The 24140-nt window shown below is 35.7% G+C and overlaps 1 protein-coding gene across 1 annotated transcript in view; it reads right to left on the bottom strand.

Annotated features, from left to right (window-relative positions):
* The window catches only part of ADGRL4 (adhesion G protein-coupled receptor L4), a 113259-nt gene that overhangs the window by 43368 nt on the left and 45751 nt on the right, over positions 1-24140 (bottom strand). Inside the window, exons 3-7 of the mRNA XM_084872179.1 lie at positions 10981-11133; positions 2458-2607; positions 1633-1703; positions 657-833; positions 365-548 (exon numbers count right to left, since the gene is read on the bottom strand). Of these exons, the coding sequence (XP_084728305.1) occupies positions 365-548; positions 657-833; positions 1633-1703; positions 2458-2607; positions 10981-11133 (735 nt within the window). The remainder of the gene's footprint in view (positions 1-364; positions 549-656; positions 834-1632; positions 1704-2457; positions 2608-10980; positions 11134-24140) is intronic.

Here is a 24140-nt window from a genome sequence, read left to right as displayed (position 1 = left end):
CTGATCAGTAGGTTAGCTTGCTGCTAGGGTCTAGCAAATTGGGACTGGTCGAGAAGACCAGACAAGCCCTGAAGCCCTCCTGTGGTCCCTCCCCAGCCGGCTGGCCCTACCCCCAACCCCGCCCCAACAGCCCCAATCGGAGCCAATTGGCTCCTGCAGTCCCTCCCAGGCCAGCCAACTACCATCAGCCCCAATTAGGACTGTGCAAAATGGCCCCGATGAACCCTGATCGCCAGCCAGGCCAAGAGACCCTATCAATGCACAAATTTGTGTACTGGGCCTCTAGTTTTAAATAGTCTCTTTCCCTTTGAGAATGGCTTATTTGGAAAACACCATTGCTTTGAAATTGACCTTGGCTTCTTACCTACATCACTTGAATTAGTATCAAACTGAGTGGTCTTTTGGAAGTTTTTAGAAATCCATAAGGTAGCTTGTTCGACAGCATGCATCAGCTTTGTAAGATGAGTTATTCTATGAGTTGTAGATAACTTGTCCCAGACTATAAAAGTATCCTTTTGAACAAAATTATTCACAGTTTTCACAAATTCCTGTTGAAAAATGCGTATCTTTTAAAAATGTTGGAATCTTTCATTAATCATAGATGTAAAGAGAATTTTGAAGCTCAATGATATTGAGTTAAAGTTCAGCATACTTACAGCAAGAGTTGAATTAGAAAGGGTGTCCTTGTCTGAGTTAGTGCTATTCATGGAACCAAGGAATGGTGATGATTCTAATATTTCTATGTATGTAGTTATATCCACTGGTGAAAGATGTTTCACAGAATTCCTATAGACATCTTGTAGTAAAGCCACAAGTTGGCCTATGTTTCTAATCTGAACAAAAATAAGTCCCGAAAAATGAAACCAAATTAGAGTACTAGTGGATCTTTCCAAGAATAAAGGTTGCATGTTAAATTTATTCTGAATTTGGTTTTCTTGTCCTATATATTAATGTTACCAAATCCAAATTATAACATGCAGCACTTCAACACAAAATTATTTACAAATTATTTACAAAACCTTCCCAAATAACTTAAAAAACATAAAATTTACTTCACAAAAGGAATAGATGTTTGAATTGGTAATTTTTAAAATCATCTTTTTAGAGTCATAATACTTAATAACTAAATTTGAATTAGATTGTAATCAACCGCAGAAAATTCTTTACAACGCAATAAAATGGAAATTGCTTTAGCTGATTGTTAAATTAGTCTTGTTGAGATTCACACTTTCAATCACATGATAATAATTTTATAGATGCCCTACTTTTTAAAATATTTGCTAAATAGAGCAAAATCTAGATTCATTCATCTATAACTCCTTAGAATGTGAGAATTGGTCTGACATCAAAGTATGTTTTTTTCTATTTGTTCATCAACTTTCTTTACATATTGAAAAGAATTTTTGATTATATTGAATAGTGAAAAGAAGCATAAGATAAATATGTAAGTCTTCTTCAAAACTTTGGTCATTTTCAAATTAATTCTACCTGTGACTCAGAATTCTTAGAACTCTATATTTAAATAGTTTCAACTCTTCGTGTTACACTTTTTAAAATGTGACATTGAAAACATTTTAACTAAAATAAAAATATCAAATAAAAATAAAATTTTAATTCAACTAGTCTACTTACTTTTGTTAAAATTTTATCAACATTTGCAGCAATACAGGCATTATCTAAATAGCAGTCTGCATTCACATTTTCTGTAGAAGAAAATGGATCAAATAGTAAGTTTTAAAATGTTTTTCCTAAGATGATTACATTGATTCTAATAATTTTGCTTACTTATTTAAACATTAAAAACACATTCTTTTTTAAAAATTTTTTAATTAAATTATCTCTATACATTTGTACAGAGTTATGTAAAAACACATTTTTAACACAAATTTCATTTTCAATTTTTATTTATTAAAGTTCCATTATTTTTATTTTTTCATTATTCATTCACTTAAAAGTTATCCATAACAAAATTTATTCATTTTATTCATAAATACATTCTATTTTGTGGAAAATGGAAGATTTTAGTTACTTTAAGGCAGTGGTCAGCAAACTCATTAGTCAACAGAGCCAAATATCAACAGTACAACGATTGAAATTTCTTTTGAGAGCCAAATTTTTTAAACTTAAACTTATTCTATAATGCCACTTCTTCAAAATAGACTTGCCCAGGCTACGGTATTTTGTGGAAGAGCCACACTCAAGGGGCCAAAGAGCCACATGTGGTTCGCAAGCCACAGTTTGCCAACCACGGCCCTAAGGAATATGATTTATATCAAACATGTGATCTATATCTTCTATAAAGAAAAAAACACTATATATATATATATATATATATATATATATATATAAATTTCACTTTATAAACAAGTGAATACTGGAATGTTTCTTGGAAGGCATAGTTCTTTGACCCATTATAGCTGTGTCGTACATATTTTACATAGTTATTTGATAATTTACCTTGGCAGTAAGTGCCATCATTAGGTGTGAACTTTTCTTTTCCTGTGGATGTCTGATAACCTTCCTTGCAGGAGCAGTTGTACCCGCCATCCACATTTTCACATACTGCATGATCACCACAGACCACTGATTCACTGCATTCATCTATATCTAGAAATATTTGGGGGGAAAACAACTTTTTAATTTAGTACTCATATAGATGCTACATTGCTGGTATTATTATGTCTAGTTAGTAATTTCATAACAAATTTTATAAAAATGCAAGGAAAATCCCATCATTTAGAAAAATGACAAAGCTAACTTAGCCTCATAAATTTGTTTAACCTTGAGTTAGCCCATGGATTTTGACAGTGTATTGAAAATTTTATTCATGGGCCAAACTCTTGAACTGTTTCCTGAATGGCATGATTCATCAACAAAGTCATTAATTTCATCATTGACTGTGTAATATTTAGTCCTAATTTAATAAAAACCCAATTTTAAAAATACTTGGCTTTCTAATATTAAACTTAATTAATTATAACAACTCAGCTTAAATACCTCTGGAGGATAAAATAAAGTAGCCCACTTTCTTTCCAAGGCTCCATTTCCACATGCAAATTATCCCAAAAATTAAGATGTAGCAAATGTGTGATTCGACTCCCTTAAAATTTTATCACAAATGTTATTTTTGTTCAGGATATATTATATTATGATTCTTAATACATACCCAATGTAGATAAAGTAACAAATTGTACAGAATTAAGTCTTTGATTTTTCAGTAGCTATATATCAAAGCCACTAGAAAAATGATAGGTTTTAAGTTCACATAATTTATATTCCTAATTTAAATTTTTTTTACATACTATAGTGAAATAACTCTTAAAGTAATAAATACAATATAAATACAATAAAAAAAAACAAACAAAAAAAACAGTAGGCAGGGTTCCAATAGAGAATGAGTCCAAGGAACTGAAGTCCTATTGTTACCTTAAACTAATGCAAAGGGTTTTTTTTTTGTGTTTCCAGCCTAGCTCTGACATCGTAGAACTACTCTATGTTAGATTAATGAATAAACCTGTATGTACTCTTAAGTATACAATTTTACTAAATAAAACTAATAGAGCAGTATAATACTGTTTGCCATAAAAAAAGGAAAGTACAAGTTCATTAAAATGATATTTAGTTAGTTATCTTAAATGTAGCTGATACTAATTTTTCACTTTAAAAATGCAATAAAGCTACAGAAAAATATTAACTCACTCAATATAAACTCACACCACACAAAACTGAAACTAATAATAGATGTCTTACCAGATTATTGAAGAATATTCTATTAGCTATAAAAAGTGATGATATGCCGGAAACCAATCACTTTTCACTAATAGAGAGATGTGGACAGGAAGCAGAGAAGGCTGGTCAACAATCTTAATTGTTCTAATCATTCACTGTTTAATTGAGACATTGTTAGCTGAAGCAGCCTCCACTTCTGTTTGTCTTATGTAAATTTCTGTTATTTCCTGCCTAAGGGCTATGGGTGTTTCCCCATAACCTCAATAGAAGGGATATCAGGGCCAGAGCAGTGTGTAGTTCTATTGGCCCTCCATATCTCCAAATTACATTTCTTCTAGTCTCTTTTCATTTGTGTGGCCCTTCCCCAGAACCAAACCCTGAACCAGAACCCTGAACCACGTGGGATGTGAAAGGGGATCCCACAATAATACTAGATTTAAGAAGACAATTAGCAGGTCTGAAAAAAAGGTAGAAAATCCCATGTTCTTCTGCCAAGTCTGTGCATTCGTGATCTGTACTATCTCAAAATCCAAGTACAATACTTTTAAAGAAGTAGGACTGCTCTAGCATCCTCACCCTCTTCCTCTTATTTCTATACTAGAGGCCTGGTGCATGAAATTGTATATGGGGGGATGTCCCTCAGCCCAGCCTGCTCCCTCTCCAATCTGGGACATCCCTCTCACAATCCAGGACTGCTGGCTACCAACTGCTCGCCTGCCTGCCTTCCTGATTGCCCCTAACTGCTTCTGCCTGCCAGCCTGATCACCCCCTAACCTATCCCATGCCAGCCTGATTGATGTCTAACTGCTCCCCTGCCATCTTGTTTGCCCCCAACTTCCTTCCTCTGCTGGCCTGGTCACCCCTAACTGCCCTCCCCTGCAGGGTTGATTGCCTCCAACTGCCCTTCCTTGCAGGCCTGGTACCTCCCAACTGCCCTCCCCTGCTGGCCATCTTGTGGTGGTCACCTTGTGTCCACATGGGGGCAGGATCTTTGACCACATGGGGGCAGCTATCTTGATCTTGTGTGTTGGAGTGATGGTCAATCTGCATATTACTTTTATGAGCTAGGATAGAGGCCTAGTGCATGGGTAGGGGCCAGCTGGTTTGCCCTGAAGGGTGTCCTGGATCAGGGTGGGGGTTCCCTTGGGGCATGGGGTGGCCTGAGTAAAGGGCTTGTGGTGGTTTGCAGGCCAGCCATGCCCCCTGGTGACTCAAGTGGAGGCCCTGGTATTTGGATTTTATTTATCTTCTACAATTGAAACTTTGTAGCCTGGAGTGGAGCCAAGCCTTCTGCTTGATCCGGAATTTGTTTCCTTCTATAATTGAAGCTTTATAGCCTTGAGTGGAGGTCTAAGCCAGCCAGGACAGGCAGAAAGCTTGGCTTTCTCTGTTGCCTGGGAAACCCAAGCCTCCTCCTGCTCTCTGTGGCTTTAGCCATCTTGGTTGGGTTTATTTGTCTACTCACTCTGATTAGCTGGTGGGTGTGGCTGGTGGGCATGGCTTGTGGGTGTGGCTGGTGAGTGTAGCAGAGTGATGGTTAATTTGCATATTACTATTTTATTAGGTAGGATATGTGTTCAGAAATTGCCACTCAAAAAAAAAAAAAAAAAAAAAAAAGCGGGGGGGAGAGGAGACAAAGTAAAGTAGGGGATGAGTAATAGCAGGTTGACTCTTGGAATCTGTAGAACCATCAGGAAAAGCATTCCAAGTTGAGTTGAAGAGAAAGACCCAGTAGAAGTGCAAACTAAGGTTATTATTTTTTCATGAAATCAATGAAGTGATAAAAAAAAAAAAAGTATGAGAAAACAAAAGACTAGTCCTTTTAGAAACAGTGCTGAAGAAGTAGCATGAACTGTAACCAAGTGGGGGAAACACTCCAAAGAAAGTGTGAACTCATCCATGAAGTACAACAGAACAATTTCTTCCACGAATAAGAAAGCTATGTTTTGTTTATAAGATTTTTTTAAAGTTGAGTTTTAGAGAGAGAGCAAGGGAGAGGGAGATAGAAACATCAATGAGGAAGGTACATAGACCAGCTGCCTCCAGTGTGCCCCATACTAGGGATCAAGCCCAAAACAAGGACATGTGCCCTGATGGGGAATTGAACAAAAACCTCTAGGTGCATGGGATGACACTCAGCCAACTGAGTCACACAGAACAGGCAGAAAGCTATGTTTTTGATTACCCATGTTTCATACTTTTAAATGCCTTTTATGGGTTAACAGAAAACATGGTATTGATTCTCTCAATTTCAAAGTTATTCAAAGGTGCAACATTCCTTGGGAACTTCATCCCAGACCCAATCTCTGAGTGACATATAAATCTTGGCTGTACAAACTCAATTTTTATTTGCCCTCTTGTACTTTGGATTTAATATCCTTTTCACTCAGGGCCTCAGCAGTTTATTGAGTTTAACCTAGTAATGGAGTGTGTGGCTACCACAACTGGCTATGTTCTTCCACTATCCTCAGCTTATCATTCTAGGCCCCTTTGTTACCCAGCAATATATAGAGATTCATAAAATACTGAAAGACTATCCCATGATGAAATAGGATGAAACTAGATTAGCCAAAATGAGTATGACTGCCAATCTGCAGTGAGATCCACACTAACTTCTCTTGCAATTTTTTGCAGGGCATAATTGGCTTGGACCTAGTAAAACAACAATGGATTCTCCCTACCTCTATGTTATTCATTAATTTTGGTACCCTGGGTAATACTATAAAATACCTTTTATACTATTTATACCAAATAGTTATTTTTCATAACAAATGAGGAAATGTATATGAAGGTGTTTGGAGTGGTGTCAAAGATGTAATAGATATTGTAGTTAGAAATCAGATCCAGAAATCCCATTATGCTTTTTTTTTTCTTCTCTTAATATTAGGAGCCCTATGAACATGCTGGTTTAGAGAAAACAGATTGATAACCAATGTCTCATTATATTGCTCTGTCTTGGTACTTCCCAAAGCTATAAAAGAGAGAAAAGGAACTCCCTCCCCTTCTTAATTAAAGCAAAATTGTACTATGTAATTATTTCAGTTAGGCTATAATTGACATACCATATTGAAGAATTGATCCACTTTTCCACTACCAACCTAACTCTTGGCTTATTAATGCCATCTTGATTTCTCTAAATGTAGGCACATCAAAAAAACCATGTGCTTGTTTTGCACATCAAAAATTCATTTCTTACCTTTTCAGTAATAAGGTTAAATTTTTTTATGTCTACAATAAGCCAACCCAGAATATTATCAGAATTTCCTCTCAAAACATGATCATTTAATTGTTTTGATTCTTATAAGTATCATCAATAGGTGAATTTTCTAAAGTTGTTTAACTCATAGACTTCAAAGAAAAGATACAATGTTCAATTACTAGAAGTAACCTACAGAGACAAAATTGGATGTTAATATTATTCAAAATGAGAAAAAAATCTGAAACTATCAGATCATCCATGGAAACAGGACATTAAAAATTACAAGCAGTAGCCGAAACTGGTTTGACTCAGTGGTAGAATGTCGGTCTGCGGACTGAAAGGTCCCAGGTTTGATTCTGGTCAGGGGCATGTACATTGGTTGTGGGCACATCCCCGGTAGAGGGTGTGCAAGAGGCAGCTGGTCGATGTTTCTCTCTCATCGATGTTTTTAGCTCTCAATCTCTCTCCCTTCCTCTCTGTAAAAAATTAATAAAATCTATTTTTTTTAAAAATTACAAGCAGTAAATACAGCTCTTAAGCGCTATTATAAACATGAAGGCATCCTTAGGTTCCACTCATTTGGTCTTGGGAGTGGGAGAGTCACTTTACTAGTGGATGCCACAGTATCCGCATTTGTGAAATGCAAGTCTCTAACTAGGTCTCTGGGAAGCTGGGCTAATTAGCTTTTGCTTTACAGTGATTCCAAGGTGAAGAAAATTCTGCATGATGCTAAATCTTGCTCAAAGCCGTCTGTAACAAAATCACCTTGTGTTAAATAGTATTTAAATATAGAATAAAAGTAAAGAATTTTGCTTGGGTCATTTTTGCCCTGAATTGCAGTTTTTCATTATCTATTTATAGAGATTCTTAATGACAATAATTATCAGACATGTCAAATTTAACAATCAGCAAAACTTTCAAATTAGAGGCAACACAGTATAAGGTGATATAATAATGTATAAAAGGAATACAATTATGGTTCTCTGTTCAAATTCCCTGAGGATTTTATTACAGGAGTAGAAAAAAGAAATGGTTGCTCTGTTTCTCAAAAAAAATTTAATCCTTAAGAACAACAAGTTTGGTGAAAAATAACAATTTTCCAGAGAATGAGTTTTTTTACTGAATAATCCATCAAACAAAACAAGTAGAAACTGAAGGACACAGTACTGGGTATTGGGCTTTCATATAATTGTTGTGTTTACTGATTACTTAAAATAGCAAAAAAATGGAATTAACAAAAAATTAGAGCCATTCCACAGTATCTTAATAATAAATCAATATATATGCATATATTGATTTCAGAGAGGAAGGAAGAGGGAGAGAGAGATAGAAATATCAATGATGAGAGAGAATCATCCATTGGCTACCTCCTGCACATCCTTTACTGGGGATCAAGCTTGCAACCCTGGCATGTGCCCTTGACTGGAATCGAACCCTAGACCCTTCAGTCCTCAGGCTGATGCTCTATCCATTGAGCCAAACCATCTAGAGCAGAAGAAATAGTTTTAAATTACAAATGTATTATACTCCCAAAAGATGTTGGAATAAAATAATTTGTGTGTGTGTGTTTTCTCTGTATCTGTGATTCACTTTCTTTTCTTAATATAGAAATTCTATACTTATAAAGAACACAGAGGTATATAGCCCTTTGTGAACTGATGTCTATTAAAATAAACATGATCAGATGAAAATGCAAGATGTCTACTAGAGACGAGAAGGAATGAAGTGCACAGTTAAAACTATTAAATACAGTGATTAAGATGTTACAAATTAGATTTTTTTCACTTACTGGAACATTTATACTAAAGCTTACAGACCTACAAAATTAGAATTTAACTGCAAAAGGTAAAATACTCACATTAAATAACATTCTAAGAAGACCAGCAACAAGAGTGTAGGCTCAAGAAGAATGAAGAGTGAAGTACTGTAAGTTTTCTGCTTAGAAGTTCATAATTATCCTATCTACACGAATAAAAGAGAAATGTGCAAATTGACCATACCTTTGCGACACCCACCAGCCAATCAGGAGTGCATATGCAAATTAACCCAACAAATATGGCGGGTTTATTTGCATATGCAGGTGACAGTGGCTGGAGGTGGGACGCTTGCGTCATTGCCATGGCGACAGCACAGGCATTTCACACAGCCCCAGCTGCTCTGGACCTCAGGGCAGTGTGGGAAGGCGGAAAGGCAGCTCCAGGCCAGAGCGAAGGTGGTGCCAGTAGCCAGGGGAAAGAAGGCCCATTTTGCACAAGTCTTCATGCATTGGGCCTCTATTTCCTTAATAATGGTAAATCTGCATTCCAAAAAACAAAATCTACAAACACTAAAGATAAAATTATCATTCAACAAAATAGTATTATTTTGTCATATTTTAAATCCCTTATGCCTTTGCAAAGCTTGACCCACTGCATTTGCATGATTCCCATCAATGTATGAGAATTTAAAGACCCATACACTTCAGTTTCATGTAGAAATAACAATGATTTTCTAGATGTAAGACTGATCTAATTTTCCCTTTATCCTAAATGAATTGAGTATAGTCCTATACTCCCTTTGGCTATAAAATGAGGAGAGTAAAATCTTTCCTGTTTACATAGCAAAGTAAATGTTATGAACCACAAGTACATGAGATATCACAATTTCTTTGATAAAGACATTTAACTGATAAATTTTCTTTGAATATTATCTCCTAGTTCATCATGCTAATAATAACACTGCCAGAATTCTACTGAGCTTACTGATGAGGCTTTCACTAAGGAACTAATCAAAGGTCTTAATTCAACCTAGATTAACATGAATCTCTCTTTTAAGTATGTAAAGTAGAAGAAGCACACTAATCCTGTCCATGATGCATAGAAAGTCCAGTTCTAGTCATATATATATATATATATATATATATATATATATATATATATGATTTATCCCTCACTATGTGATTTAATTCTTAGTGCCTCAGTTCACCTATTAATCTTATAGACAATTATCAATCAAAATTAATTATATAAGTTGTTGGGAAACTGGACACTGTTTAGAAAACATGAATAAGATGATTTATAATTTACTTTCAAAGTTTAAGTCTTTCACTTTAGAAAATTTTCCTATAGAAACTGTTCATCGCCAAAACCGGTTTGGCTCAGTGGATAGAGCTTTGATCTGCGGACTGAAAGGTCCCAGGTTCGATTCCGGTCAAGGGCATGTAGATTGGTTGTGGGCACATCCCCAGTGGGGGTTGTGCAGGAGGCAGTTGGTCGATGTTTCTCTCATCATCGATATTCCTAGCTCTCTATTCCTCTCCCTTTCTCTCTGTAAAAAAATCAATAAAATATATCTTAAAAGAAAAAAAGAAACTTCATCTTTTGAAGGTTCTAAATAATCTTTTCTTCTCAGACTGTAATTCAAACTCCATAGAATCTGATAAATCAAATGCATAACCAAATTATAGTAGGATATTTAAAAGCATCTCCTAGATACTCTTCAAACTCAGTATCATATTTCACTTCAGGATTGAATTGAAATTATTATCCTCCCAGAGGACATTTTAGTGAAATGGAAATGCTCTTCTATATAGGACTCTATTGTTCAGAAAACCTTACTACAAATCTTAAGTGTGACTAACTTTTTGAAGGAAATAGTAAAACACTGGAACAATTCTTTCATAAGTAATGTCTATCTGAACATATTCTAAGAAAATATAGACTCTTTTTCAGAATATTTATAAAAGCATTGGTATATTGTGATGCAAATCATTATTTTCTTGAGTTAGGACTTTAAAATGCAGGTAGTTATTCTGTTGTTTGTCACCATAGTTCATAAGTTTTGTTTTGCAAACTATTTGTCTCAAAAAAGTATTTTTCTTATATTCTCAATTAAATGTTCCATAGTAACTGATTAAACAACATTGGAGAAATAAAGGAATTAATGAAGTGTCTGAAAACATTTAACAACTAGAATATAAACAAGGATTTGCAAAATTTGTTTAAAAATTATTTCATCTATGGAGATAATAAGCATTGAGATAGATAAAATTTTGAGTGAGACAGTTGACTTACCTATGCATTTGGTTCCATCATTAGTGATAAATCTGACTTGGTTACTGCTGGATCGAAAACCAGGTGCACACATACAATAGTAACTTCCCTCTGTGTTAGTGCAGTTAGCATTTTCTCCACAGGACTGGGTTAAATTTCCACACTCATTATCATCTGTGAAAATGTAAATTGAAAACATTATTTTTACATAATTGAGATGAATTCCTACTATTTTCCATTAGTCATTGGGGATTTTGACTATTAAATAGTTTAAGGCAATACAATGTTTTTTTCTAAGAAAAGTTAGTACTAGAGAATTCAGATCCCATACTTATGTTATTCTTGTTTATAATGTAAAAAATTCTTTGTAGTTGCCAAACAAAATAGAATCTCTTACTTCAAAAGTAGTGAATATAGCTGATGAATCTATTATATATTGGAATATTTTTCATATCTTATATGTAATTTAGTTAAATTTGTGAATTTATAACACAATCAGTCAAAAGCATTCCATAAGTTAAAAATGACATGTTTTAATCATGTACATTTATATCACTTGTTCTCTACAATAATTTTTAATTACTAGCTCTATATTACTTCATTTATTCATTAATACATTGATTACTATATGCATTATATTGTCCTATAGAAAAGTATACAAATGCACACAAAACGTTATCATGGCCCATGGTCCTTACACTTAGATTTTTGTTTTTTCTTTTTGGATTATGCTTTTCTTTTTTTAAAAAAAAAAATGTTAAATTTATGGGGTGACATTGATAAATAAAATTATATAGGTTTTTACCTGTATAATTTTATAATACATAATCTGCATATTGTATTGTGCTTTTACCATCCAAAGTAAAATCTCCTTTTGTCACCATATGTTTTGCCCCCTTTACTACTTCCCTCTGTCCCTTTTCCCTCTGTTAACCACCATACTGCTGTCTGTGTCTATGAGTTTTTGTTTTTTTGTCTTGCTTGTTCATTTGTTGCTTTCAGTATTATATCTCACATGAGTGAAATCATCCTTCACCCTGGCAAAGAAGTAGAAACAGCCCAAGTGTCCTTCCATGGATGATTGGATAAGTATATGGTATATATACACAATGAAATACTACTCAGCCAAAAAAAAAGATGAAATACTGTCATTTGTGACAACCCTTAGGTGCTTATAATATAACTAGAGGCCCAGTGCACAGATTCGTGCACGGTCGTGGTCTGGCCAGCCTACCCCGATCAGGGCCAATAGGCAGGGGGAGGCCTTAAGGGGCCTGCCTGGGGGAAGGGCCGCAGGTGGTTGGCTGACCAGTCCTGCCATCTGATTGAACTCCCAGTTAGGGGGACAATTTATATATTAGCCTTTTATTTTATAGGATTTGTCAGAAAATATATAGATTCATAATTCCTTTGTAAAGTCAGAAAGTGTATTTATATTATCTATTATATAAAATCCTAATGTGCAAACTGTCCCCTTGGGAGTTGGACCAGGGGACTAGGAGTTTGAGTGCTCTCTATGATATACACTGACCACCAGGGGGGTGGTGTGGAATGACAGGAAGCCCTGGTCAGTGGCCGGCATTTGGAAACGGGAAACCCTGGCCAGTGGCCAGCAGCCAGGGAATGGAGGCCCTGATTGCCAGCCAGGCCTAGGGACCCTACCATGAATCTTTTGCACTGGGCCTCTAGTCTGTCAAATAAATGAAATAGAAAATAAGTAATCATGGTGGGCTGGAGGGAAAAGAGAATATTTTTAGGTCCAGAAAATCCTATTGTGGGTTGAATTTTATCTTCCAAAAATATGTTTAAAACCTAATCCCGTGTCTGTGAATGTAACTTTATTTGAAAATAGGATCTTTGCTGAAGTGATCAAGTTAAGATGTGGTCAGAGTGTATTACCTGGGCCTCAGTCCAATGACTGGTGTCCTTATACTTATGGGAAATTTGGACCAGAGGAGAAGGCTATACATAGACAGATGCAAGGATAGCTGGCAACCAGTGGAAGTTATTATAGTTAGAGACAAAGAAGGATTCTCCCAAAGACCCTTGAGAGGAAGAATGGCTTTTCAAACACTTTGATTTCAGTCTTCCAGCCTCCAGAATTGTGAGAAAATACATTCATGTTGTTTTGAGCCACCACCTTGCTAGGAGAGCCCTGGAAAACTAATAGATCCAAATTGGTCAATGTAGCACAGGTAAGTAAGTATTGGTTAAAGAGAGAGAAGGAAGGTCACTAAAGAAAGACAGGATGTTGGGCAAATGTGTAAGCATAGGTTAACTGAGTCCTCTATGAAAGTCTGATTGAGGAGCAGAGAAATAAATCATAGGTGATTAGGTATAAAAACAAGTCAAGCTTAAAAAGATCTTAGATTTGTATTTCCATTTTAATTAAAAAAGTTTAATTTCTTCTTAAAGGATAAATTAGATAACATTTAAATTATACACAGGCTATTGTACACATATAGTGATAACTATGAGTTGAATTTTTTTCAAACATTTTATAAATATTAATTCACTTAGTCCTTATATACACTTTAGGAAGTAGATACCATTATTATGTTCTTGAAGGGATGAGGAAAATAAGTCATAGAGAGGAAAAGTAATTTGCCAACATCACATAGCCACTTCATTACAGAACCAGGTGTTTTGTTTCCAAAGCCTGTTCTCTTAACTGTTGCATCCTGCTGTCTCTGATCATCATTTTTAAAAGCAAAAATATATCATAGAAAGTATCTAATGAATTATGGGTCTATTTTGAGAGAAGGAAAGATATTGAAGTAATGATTTCAGAAGGAAACTGAAAACTTTATTTACATTCTATTTTTAACTGAAATTTTATTCCCACTTATTTATTTTCAAGCATTAAGGATCTAAGGATCTAAGTATATAAGTTAGCATTTGACAGACAACTGGAGGTGAAGTCCCCTCTTTTTTCATAAATAACTACTATGAAACAGGTCAGATAACATTTGCAAATGCTAGCATTTCTAGATATTCATCCTATTATTTAATATTGATTTTTATCATTTTTATTATCTCTACAATAAAGAGCTAGGGTGTAACTACTGATCGTGACCAAAGGTTGACCATGGAAGTTAGCACTGGATTGCCATGGTGACCCAGCACTGACAACTGCTGCTGCAGGTCAATTGACCCAGCAGTGACTGCTGAGGGGGCTTTAAATCAGGCCTGGAAAGATCTGAAGAGAGAAGCAAGGGTTGATCTTTAGTGTCTGAGGCAGCTTTTGACCAGCGCTTGCCTCTCTTTTTCTCTTCGAGCCTGGCCAGCATCCCTGCATCATTTGTCTCCAGTACTCCACCAGGGCTGCTGATTAGCCCTGCCTTTCTGATCAGGCCCTGTTGATAGGCCCAGAGACGCTGACTGGCATATAAACTGACCAATCAGAACTAAATTTGGGTCAACTGTGAGGAGCCAATGGCTGACTACAAGGCAGAGCTTTTGATGCTGACTGGCATAGAAACTGACCAATTAGAACCAAATTAGCCAGCAGAGGAGGGCAGTTGGGGGTGAGATCAGGCTGGCAGGAGAGGGCAGTTGGGGGCAACCAGGCTGGCAGGGGAGGGAAGTTGGGGATGAGATCAGGCCAGGAATGGAGGGCAGTTAGGGGTGATCAGGCAGGCAGAGGCAGTAAGGGACAATTAGGCAAGCACATAGGTGAGCAATTAGGAGACAGCTGTTCCAGACTGCAAGAGGGATGTGTGATTGGAGAGAATGCAGCATGAGCTAAGGGAAATGCCCCTTCTGTGCATGAATTTCATGCACCAGGCCACTAGAATTATTGGGTCGGCAGCTAAGTAATTGCGGATTTTTTAAAGAAAATCAAAGACAATTTTTTCATGGAACTAAATAACTTTATTCTTTAATGTATTGCCCATTTTGATCAATGACCTTTTGCCATCTTTCAGGCAGCATCATAATCCCACGTTCAAAAAACTTCTGGTTTTTATTAGCAAAAAACTGAATCAGGTACGATTTGACATCATCATCATTATTGAAATTTTTACCATTCAAGGAGTTTTGTAAAGATCGAAACAAAAAGTAATCAGATGGTGCAAGGTCAGGACTATATGGTGGATGTGGCAAAACATCCCAACCAAGCTCCATTAATTTTTGCCGAGTGACCAAAGATGTGTGTGGCCTTGCATTGTCATGATGGAATACAACACCTTTTCGATTTGTCAATTCGGGCCACTTTTCTTCAACTGCATTGTTTAATTTCATTAGTTGTTCAATGTAGACATCAGAATTGATAGTTTGGTTGGGTGGTAAGAGTTCAAAGTAGACAATTCCTTTGTAATCCCACCAAACTGATAACAAAACCTTCTTTTGATGAATATCAGCTTTTGATGTTGTTTGAGTTGGTTCACCTGGCCTGCTCCACGATCTTTTCCGCTTGATATTGTTGTAAACAACCCATTTTTCATCGCCAGTTATCAGTCGTTTTAAAAATGGATCATTTTCATTACGTTTCTTTAGCAAATCGCAGCTGCTAATGCGTTGCGTTAACTGTGATTCTTTCAGTTCGTGAGGAACCCATGTATCGAGTTTTTGAACATAGCCAAGTTGTTTTAAGTGATTTTCAATGCATGTATGTGATACATGAAGCTTCTCTGCAATCTCACGTGTTGTACTGTGACAGTCCAAATTGATTATTGCTTTGATTAGGGCGTCATCAACTTCAACTGGACGACCAGAGCGTCTTTCATCTTTGAGTGAAAAATTACCAGAACGAAATTTGGCAAACCAATTTTGACACTGCCGTTCTTTTAAGGCTTCATCACCATAAACAGCACATAACTTTTTATGAGCTTGTGATGCGTTTTTCCCTTGCGGAAATAAAAAAGCAAAATATGACGAAAATGTTCCTTTTGATTTTCCATTTTTCAACGAACGCCAAACAAAAACTACAAAACAGATCAAAAAACTTTTTTTACTGATTAACAGCTGAATAGCCAACTATCAAATACAAAATGTGTTTTACATTTGTACTACGTCTGCAAACCTAAAAATTCAACTGAAGCCATATATGTGTGAAACCCGCAATTACTTAGTTGCCGACCCAATAGTTATAATAGGTCACCTTCTTTTAGTATACAAAAACATATAATGACTCAGGACAATAAAATATTATTTAATGCTATAGTCAGAAACCGGCTTAGTATTTAGGTTTATAGTGTGGCTTCCTTTCCCATCATGCAGGGGCCCAACCTTCTTTCATCTAAAGTAGGGGTGTCGAACTCAATCAGAGAAGGGGCCAAAATCTAAAATCCAGCCTAAATCGCGGGCCGAATGGTTTACTGAACAGTCATAAACTGACAATGTCATAAACTGACAGCGGAGTGCAGTGATGACAGCGCGGTGCGGGCCACATTGCAAGGCCTGGCGGGCTGGATTTGGCCCGCGGGCCTTGTGTTTGACACATGTGATCTAAAGGCTCCACCACCCACAGGGCTTCCCAGCTGTCTATATTCATCCAGGTGGGGCTGAATAGAGCATAATAGAGTATGAGCTTTGCCTAAAAATAGTACCCATCATATTCTATTCACCAGAATTCATTCAAATTGCCACACCTAACTACAAGGGAGGCTGATGGTTATAGACCAGCTCTGTGCCCAAGAGGGAAGAAGAGATGTTGCACATCCCAGAAGTCTCTGACATTCTTATTTTTCCACAAGTATAATGATACTTGTATAATGAAACTAGGTATTCATAGGAATACCAGAAAGAATTTCCAAATATAAGAAAATGTATTTGATTAACCACAAACTTACATAAATTAATTGGTTGGCTCACAAAAGGTATATATTATACTTTTGAAGTTAAAATTTTCTTAATAAATATAATCTGAATTAGGAAAATCCATTGCATTAATAACATTTACTCTTCCCCTGGCCAGCCATTTATTTTGTATAGTTATGATATTTTGGTATTGTTTCTTTAATGGTTAATAAAAGAACCATGACTCTGTCTTTGTTTTCTAGAACCCGAGCATCTTGACAGGCAAGTGAAGAAATAAGCAATTTAGAGCAGAAAGTGTGGGTGTGGTGAGAGAATATGGCAAGGGTAAATAGTGGGCTCCTTCGTTTTACTTGAGTGTGGAAATAGGTGAGAGAAGATTTCATTGGGTATTGAAAGATGAGGCTTTCCTGCATTACATTTTTATATTATTCTATTTAGATATAATTTACTATTATGAAACAAGAGATGTCATGAACAGAAAAAAATATTGTAATTGATACATGTTCACCTGCTACCTGACTATAGGGTAGTTTCATGACTTGTAGCTTCTAGGGAACCCCCTTTAAGAGATAACTTACATGGTTGTCTAATTGACATGACTAATAGCATTCACTGAAGTCTCCCAATGAATCTGGCACCATGCTAAGCACTTCATATACATGATCTGACTTACATTTTTAATCCTTATATACACCCTGTTAGACATAAATTATCCTCATTTTAAAAATAAGAAAACTGTAATATAAAATGTTGGATTACTTTGCTTTAAGGAACACAATAAGTGGCAAAGTTTGATTCAAGCCTAGAGTATTCTGAATGTCAAGGTGGTCTTATTTTTCTTACATACTATATTATTAAAAGGTTTATAGTAACCACTGTCATTTATTCAATGTTTATTATGTGCTAGTCATTGTAATCAGAAGATTACTGTAAAATGGAAAATACATTGTGCCTATCTCAGAAGATTTTCAAAAGGATGAAAGGAGCTGATGCAGACCATGCCTAGACTGGTGCCTTCCTCATAGTAAGTGCTATAACACAGTGCTAATCTATTTAAAATATTACTATTGCTATATAATCACCTCTTTTCACACCCTATTTAAAATTCTTGACAACTACCTGACTTTTAGCACGTAATGTAAGGTCCTTCATAAGTAAATGTGACTTATCTCTTCTTTATGTAGAAATGAGTTTCCAAAGTCTGGGAACCAGTTTATATCACTCATCCATGTGTGTGTGTGTGTGTTTGTGTGTGTGTATATGTGTGTTAATAAAAATATTTGTGAAGAATTTATAATGTAAGATCTCAAAATGCTCAGGGTTTCCATTAGTATGGATAGGATATTTCTTCATGAAATACAAGAAAAGATCAAACTAGTTTCCCCATAATCCAGTTTTAAAAGTTCCAATAATTTAATACTCCTAAGCTACTTATTGTAATTCTTTAAAAGAAGGCTGAAAGGAGAGAAATAAAATAAAAAAATCATTTGTAATGCTCATCTTTTGAGGCACCTCCATTTTAAACAGTACCATTATAATAACATTTTTGTAAGAATTATTCCATGCGATTAAAAATTATCCACAACATCAATAAAATAATGATATTTCATTTCATTGTGTAAAAAAAATCAATTTACTTCAAAAAAGCTCTCTGGAAACAAATTTTCAAATATTTGAGACCCATCCTTGACTTTTTAGTATTCTATGAGGTCCAAAGCTCAACAAATGTAAAATTTTCATTATTGTGAGGATTTTTTCAATTCAGATTCATCTGATGGCAAAACCGGTGAGAATTCCTTTCCATTCTGAGGAATAGCTCAAAAATTGAACACAGCCATTTAAATCAAGTTAAAGAAATGTAAAACAAAGGAACCAAGCATCAGCTAGAATGTTTTTGTTCTGAGCACACACCCAAATCTCTACATTAGGCATGCCACCATTTCAATTGCTTGGAAAAAACAGGTAAAATGAAAAACTAGTCAGCCCTCTTTGTACCTTACCATAGGCACCTCTCTGATATTTTAAATTCTAATCCCTTGTCCCCTGGAAAGTTCTAATCCCCAGCATACAGCCTAATTTATTTTTGGGTAATAGAACAAAGCAAGAGAAAAAATTTGAGCGCCCCCTAGAGGCCAGCTACTTGAAGACACATTATGAACAAAGGTTGGGCTCTCAGAGACTTGTGCAAGCCAGGTAGGTATAATCAAACATTTGACTCCACCAGACAGTAGACAACAGAAGGCTGATATGGCTTGTGTTACTGGAAATTCACCCCATCTATAAAGGATTTACATTTTTAAAAATGTTTAAAGAATTATTTAAAACACTTTGCTCAGATTTAGCATTTGGCCAGGCATTTGTCACCCCTAAAATAAAGCATATGGAGGTTGGAGGAATTGAGTAAAATTGCTGAAAAAATAATAATAAAGTAAGATAAATTATAAACAACCTTAAAAAATGCTGAAGTGTTAATACTTTATTAGTGTGGCTGCATTTAATTATTAACTTGTCTATTCTGTACAGATATAGAGATATTTTGTGCATATATACTCAGAAAGCAAACATATATGTCTATGTAGTCATATAAAAATTAGGCTGGTTTATTAAAGTTAGCTGAGAATGGCTCACAAATTCAACCCAACCATTTAAATCAAGTTAAAGAAACATATTTCACATACATTGGTCTTGATTCAATAATTCAGTTACTCAAATATTTATGAAATTTCTCAGTCCCCAGGTGTGACTATGTCTATACAGGGAAATAAATAAAAATTAATCAAAGAGTCAGGATTGGTGCCCTGCTGTCAGAGTTCACATTTTAAAGCAAGTTAACATTGGACCATATAATTGAGGTCTTATTAAAATAAAAAGTTTCCATTTTTATCACAAAATTTGTCTGCCTTCACAGCATACTGGGAAAAGTTTATATTAACTTTAAAAGGAATTGTACTCTCAGATCAGTTATTGGTAATATAGAGAATAATGAAGATTGTATCCCTGGTGCTCTAGAGCTGTAAAAATGATATGCAAAAATACATTGAAAAAGGACTCACTAGGTCTGCGGTATTGGTCAGAATCTAAGAAAAAGAGGCACATTATATCACCTAGTTGTGTTTCTAAAAACATATTAACATGCCAGTATGTTATTTGAACTCTAATACATTTTTAAAAGTCTTGGGTAACAAAAAAAAAAAGTCTTGGGTAACATATTAATAGGTCAAATAAAAAGGATTGAAAATAGTTTTTGTTTCTCTACTATGTGGGTTTGAGCACTTGACCTCTTAGCTTCCTTATCAAGAAATTGGAAATAAAATATTTTCTTGTCTATCACCCAATCTTCTGTCCAAGATATACAATATGGATGAATTCCCTAATAGTCTAGATCAAATCTTGTTCCATAAAATACCATTTATCTGAAAATAACCTCCTCTCTTCCCCTGAGGTCCTAGAGATAGGTAAGAAATTACCTTGTAAAGTAATATACAAATTTGAATTATTTAAATTGCCTTATACTTTCCAGTGTCCAACTTTGTAATAATTAATTGTCAAGGAGAAAGTTTTTTTGGTTGAGGATAGTATAGGAAAATAGAAACCTGCTTCTTTTGTGCTATTTTTTTCCATTATTATAATCAATTTAGCAGTTATGATACCAAGTCTTTCTATCTCTACATTTAATCCTTCTTGTGGGATTATAAAATAAACATTTACATTAGAATGTCACTTGAAAAAAAAAATCCTTGATACACTGAAAATGAAGTTAACATTTAAAACTTATCATAAACACTTACTAAAAAATATCTGACATTCTTTTAGCAAAAATTCTTCCTGGCTTATGTCTAATACACTGCATGAGCACAGCAAGAGCAAAGGCATGCACACAGTCTGTGACGTAAAGGATCCAGGGCTCCGGGAGAAGATGGGCATGACCCAAATTGTTAGAATGTGTTACGTGTAACAAATAAAAAAGGTATCTAGTGGAACAGTGGTTACTCAGGAAAGAGAACAGTTTCCTCAACAAGTTTTCAGGATGAGGGGATGGAGGTGGTTTAGAGAGGAGAAAATGCCTGAGTCAGGCATTGACATATAAGAAGAATTTAGACTAAGAAAGGGTTCCAAATAATCCATTCAGACAAAAGAAAATGTTTACTAAAATATCTGTAAGCCTGAAAAAGCAGCATATTTTCAAGAACTCTATTGTTGAACACTGGGTATGAGGGCAGGGATTGAGGGTTAAGAATCTGAGCAGGTTGGCATGGGCTAAAGTGGGAAAACACTTGCTAAGAGTATAGGGACTGTATTCATTGGGTAAAGGATGGCCATCATCAGACTGTATGTAGTGAAGATATCAGATGGAATCTGAATTTCAAAAACAGTTTTTGAAATATAAGGAAAACTAGCTAAGATCTAGGTAGACCTGGTAGAACACTACAAGCCACAAAGAACCACATCGTTGTTCAGAAAGCACATCATTGTTAAAACGTTAGGGATTTGGAAGAGAAAAAGTGGGTAATGCCCTAACTTGTTTGGCTCAATGGATAGAGTGTTGGCCTTTCGACTCAAGGGTCCCAGATTTGATTCCAGTCAAGGGCATGTACCTTGGTTGCTGGCACATCCCCATTGGGGGGTTGTGCATGAGGCTGGTGATTGATGTTTCTCTCTCATCAATGTTTCTAACTCTCCCTCTCTCTTCCTCTCTCTAAAAAAATCAATAAAATATATTTTTTGGCAGGGGGGGGGGGGGAAAGCAAGTGGGTAAGATTAAACTAGATGAGGCATAAATTGAAAACTGTGTCACCTGCATTATGACTACATGTAGATCTTCACAGTATTATTTTTACTTTTGTGTGTTTTAAATTTTTCATAATAAAGTAAATTTTAAAAATCAGAGGGGATTGGGGACTAATTCGATAGGAGTTATTTGGAGAGAGAGGAAACAAGGATGACTCCCAGTTCTGACCTTGAAGGATTTGGGAAGTAAATTGAGTCGCTTACTGAGACAAGGAGAAGGAGAGGAGGAGCTTTCTTCTGGGCTGAGAGAGTGAGTTCACTTCGGGGCATGGAAAGACTGAGGTGCCTATAAGACATTTAGATGGGTCGTTCAGCAGTTGGAGGGTCAACCTTCTGCTATAAATTGTTTAATCACAAGGTGGAGCTCAAGTCTCCCTTCCTCCGAGAAGCATCTGAACCAAGAACCTAGGATCCAGTGCAAGGAGCAAGTCCGCAGTCTTCCTTTGCACTTATCTCTGGGCAACCTTCCTCTCCAGACTCCACCTGTTTGGATCTCAGCAGGGAAAATAAACTTCGCTGTGTCCATTATTGCATCCCTGTTTTTCTTTTCCCTTCTTATGCTCTTGTTTTTATGTTTTCTTACTTGGGTTTGCCTATTCCTACCAACTGAGTGAAAATATCCACAATTTAGGATGTGAGTATAGAGAAAAAGGGTCAAGTAATACATTTTTGTTTTCAGTGTTGGTCAGAAAAAAATCCTTGAAGTTCCACATGGTTCAGTCCAGCTTACCCCCCCAAAAAAAACACACAGAGGGAGTAAAAAAGATAATAAAAGGTGCATATGCCAGAAATATCCTCTTTCAATACAAGAGTGGACAAAAGTATGTTTATAAAGAACTCTCTGGCAAAGTGTGCTTGAGTATAGCCAGTAGACTACAAGGATGTGCAAAGATTGAAGGCTAGCAATTTGAGCACTTTAAGATTGTAAATGCTCAATTTAAAGCTATTGCAATAAACATGACCTGCATTTTTTTTCCCTATGAACAACTATAAGCGTACTTTTGCCAGCCCCTGTCTAGTATTTTTAGACAGCTTGAACCTACAATTGGTTATTCATTTAGTTATTTGGGGCTTGTAGTATTAAAAACTAGATCAGCATGATTTACATCTCATCATCATAAAAAGATAGAAAGCATTTTTCAAGTGCTCTAAAATTTCTTTTATTTGCTATGATAACAGAATGATTGATGTCCCCGTTTTACTTAAGATGAAACCAGTTCTCACATGGCTTTAATCATGCCAGTTTAGAGAGAGAATCTGTTGAACTCGGTTTTTATACGCAAGACTGCCTGATCTGAAGACCAAGTTAAATCTTTGCATTATAGAGTGAGGTATACTTTTATCAGGAAGTGTGTTTTAAAGAAATCACAAGTTGTGGGCATCTAATTCTTCAATTTCAAGGGTGATATGAAGTAACAAATTAGAATTTTACTGGTTTTGTAAGACACTGATATGCTAAAATCTAAATAAGATTTTACTTGTACTGACCACAGATGGGGAAAGTAAGTTAGAAAGAAAGAAAAAATACTCTCCTCTCTTCTCTTAGCACTTAAAGTAGTATTGGTGAAGTTCAAATTAATTGCAACAACTTGAAAGCAAGGAGCTTTAACAGCAGCATCACTCTTGCACACATTTTCCCTCTGGACATGATTTCATTATTTCTCTGTAAATTTGAGCACTGCAATGACTATAACCAATATGTGATTCCTTGTGAAATGGGCCCTCTATGTTAAATATGTCTAAGGGGGAGCCAGGCAGAAGGTTCCCCTCTCCTCCCACCCTCCCCCTCCTCCATTTCTACCCAAGGCAGCTTGCTGGGTTCATTTGTTTTCAGTAGACTATAAATTCTCTTCTTATACCCAGCACTCTAATGAACTTAGAAAATTCCTCCTTATGAGCCTCCTCAATTGTGGACTTTCTGTGATTTGGATTTTTCTTGGAAATATGGTAGACACATAGGAAAGGAGGTAGGAAAGTTGAAGTGAAGGAAGAGGAACAAAAGAGAACTGCAATGGGTTCAGTTGGTCAAGAAAAACAATGAAGTCATTGTTTCCACACTGGAACTGTCATTATCATCCTCTACATAACACACAGAAGGGGACCAAAGGCAAGACATAGCATTCTATCTCTCTTCCCCTCTGGGAATTCTTCTGCACCTGAATCTTTAAGGCAGACCAGTCTATGGCACACATGACCCATCCCTCCACATCCACGTACTCCCATATGCAAAGTTGTTAAGAAGACAGATATAAAAATAAATCCAATAATGAGAAAATACTTCCCATTTTTCCCATTCTTGGTTGTAAAACACAAAGTATAAACTCCTATTTCCCATGGGCATAGAATGAGTACATCTACTTTAGTAAAGAAAAGGTCAGACACATCAAATACAAATGTCAGAATAATCCCGATAAAGAAAGCAGAATTAATTACACAAGAATAAAATATTTATGTTAGCTATTTGTTATTTTTAAAACTTTACTTAGTGGAAATGAATTTTTTTAACTGTTTAAAGCACCAAGTATCTTTTCAATATTTTTAGAGAAAAAGTTTGTCTTTGACTAGAGATCAGATTTTGCAAAGGATTTATCAGCCTCGGCTAGGGCAGAGAAAACATGTATAAAAATGTCTGT

The sequence above is a fragment of the Pipistrellus hanaki genome, assembly GCF_964339955.1.
Source record: "Pipistrellus hanaki genome assembly, chromosome: 2".
Lineage (NCBI taxonomy): Eukaryota > Metazoa > Chordata > Mammalia > Chiroptera > Vespertilionidae > Pipistrellus > Pipistrellus hanaki.
This window is presented reverse-complemented; position numbering and strand designations above follow the sequence as displayed.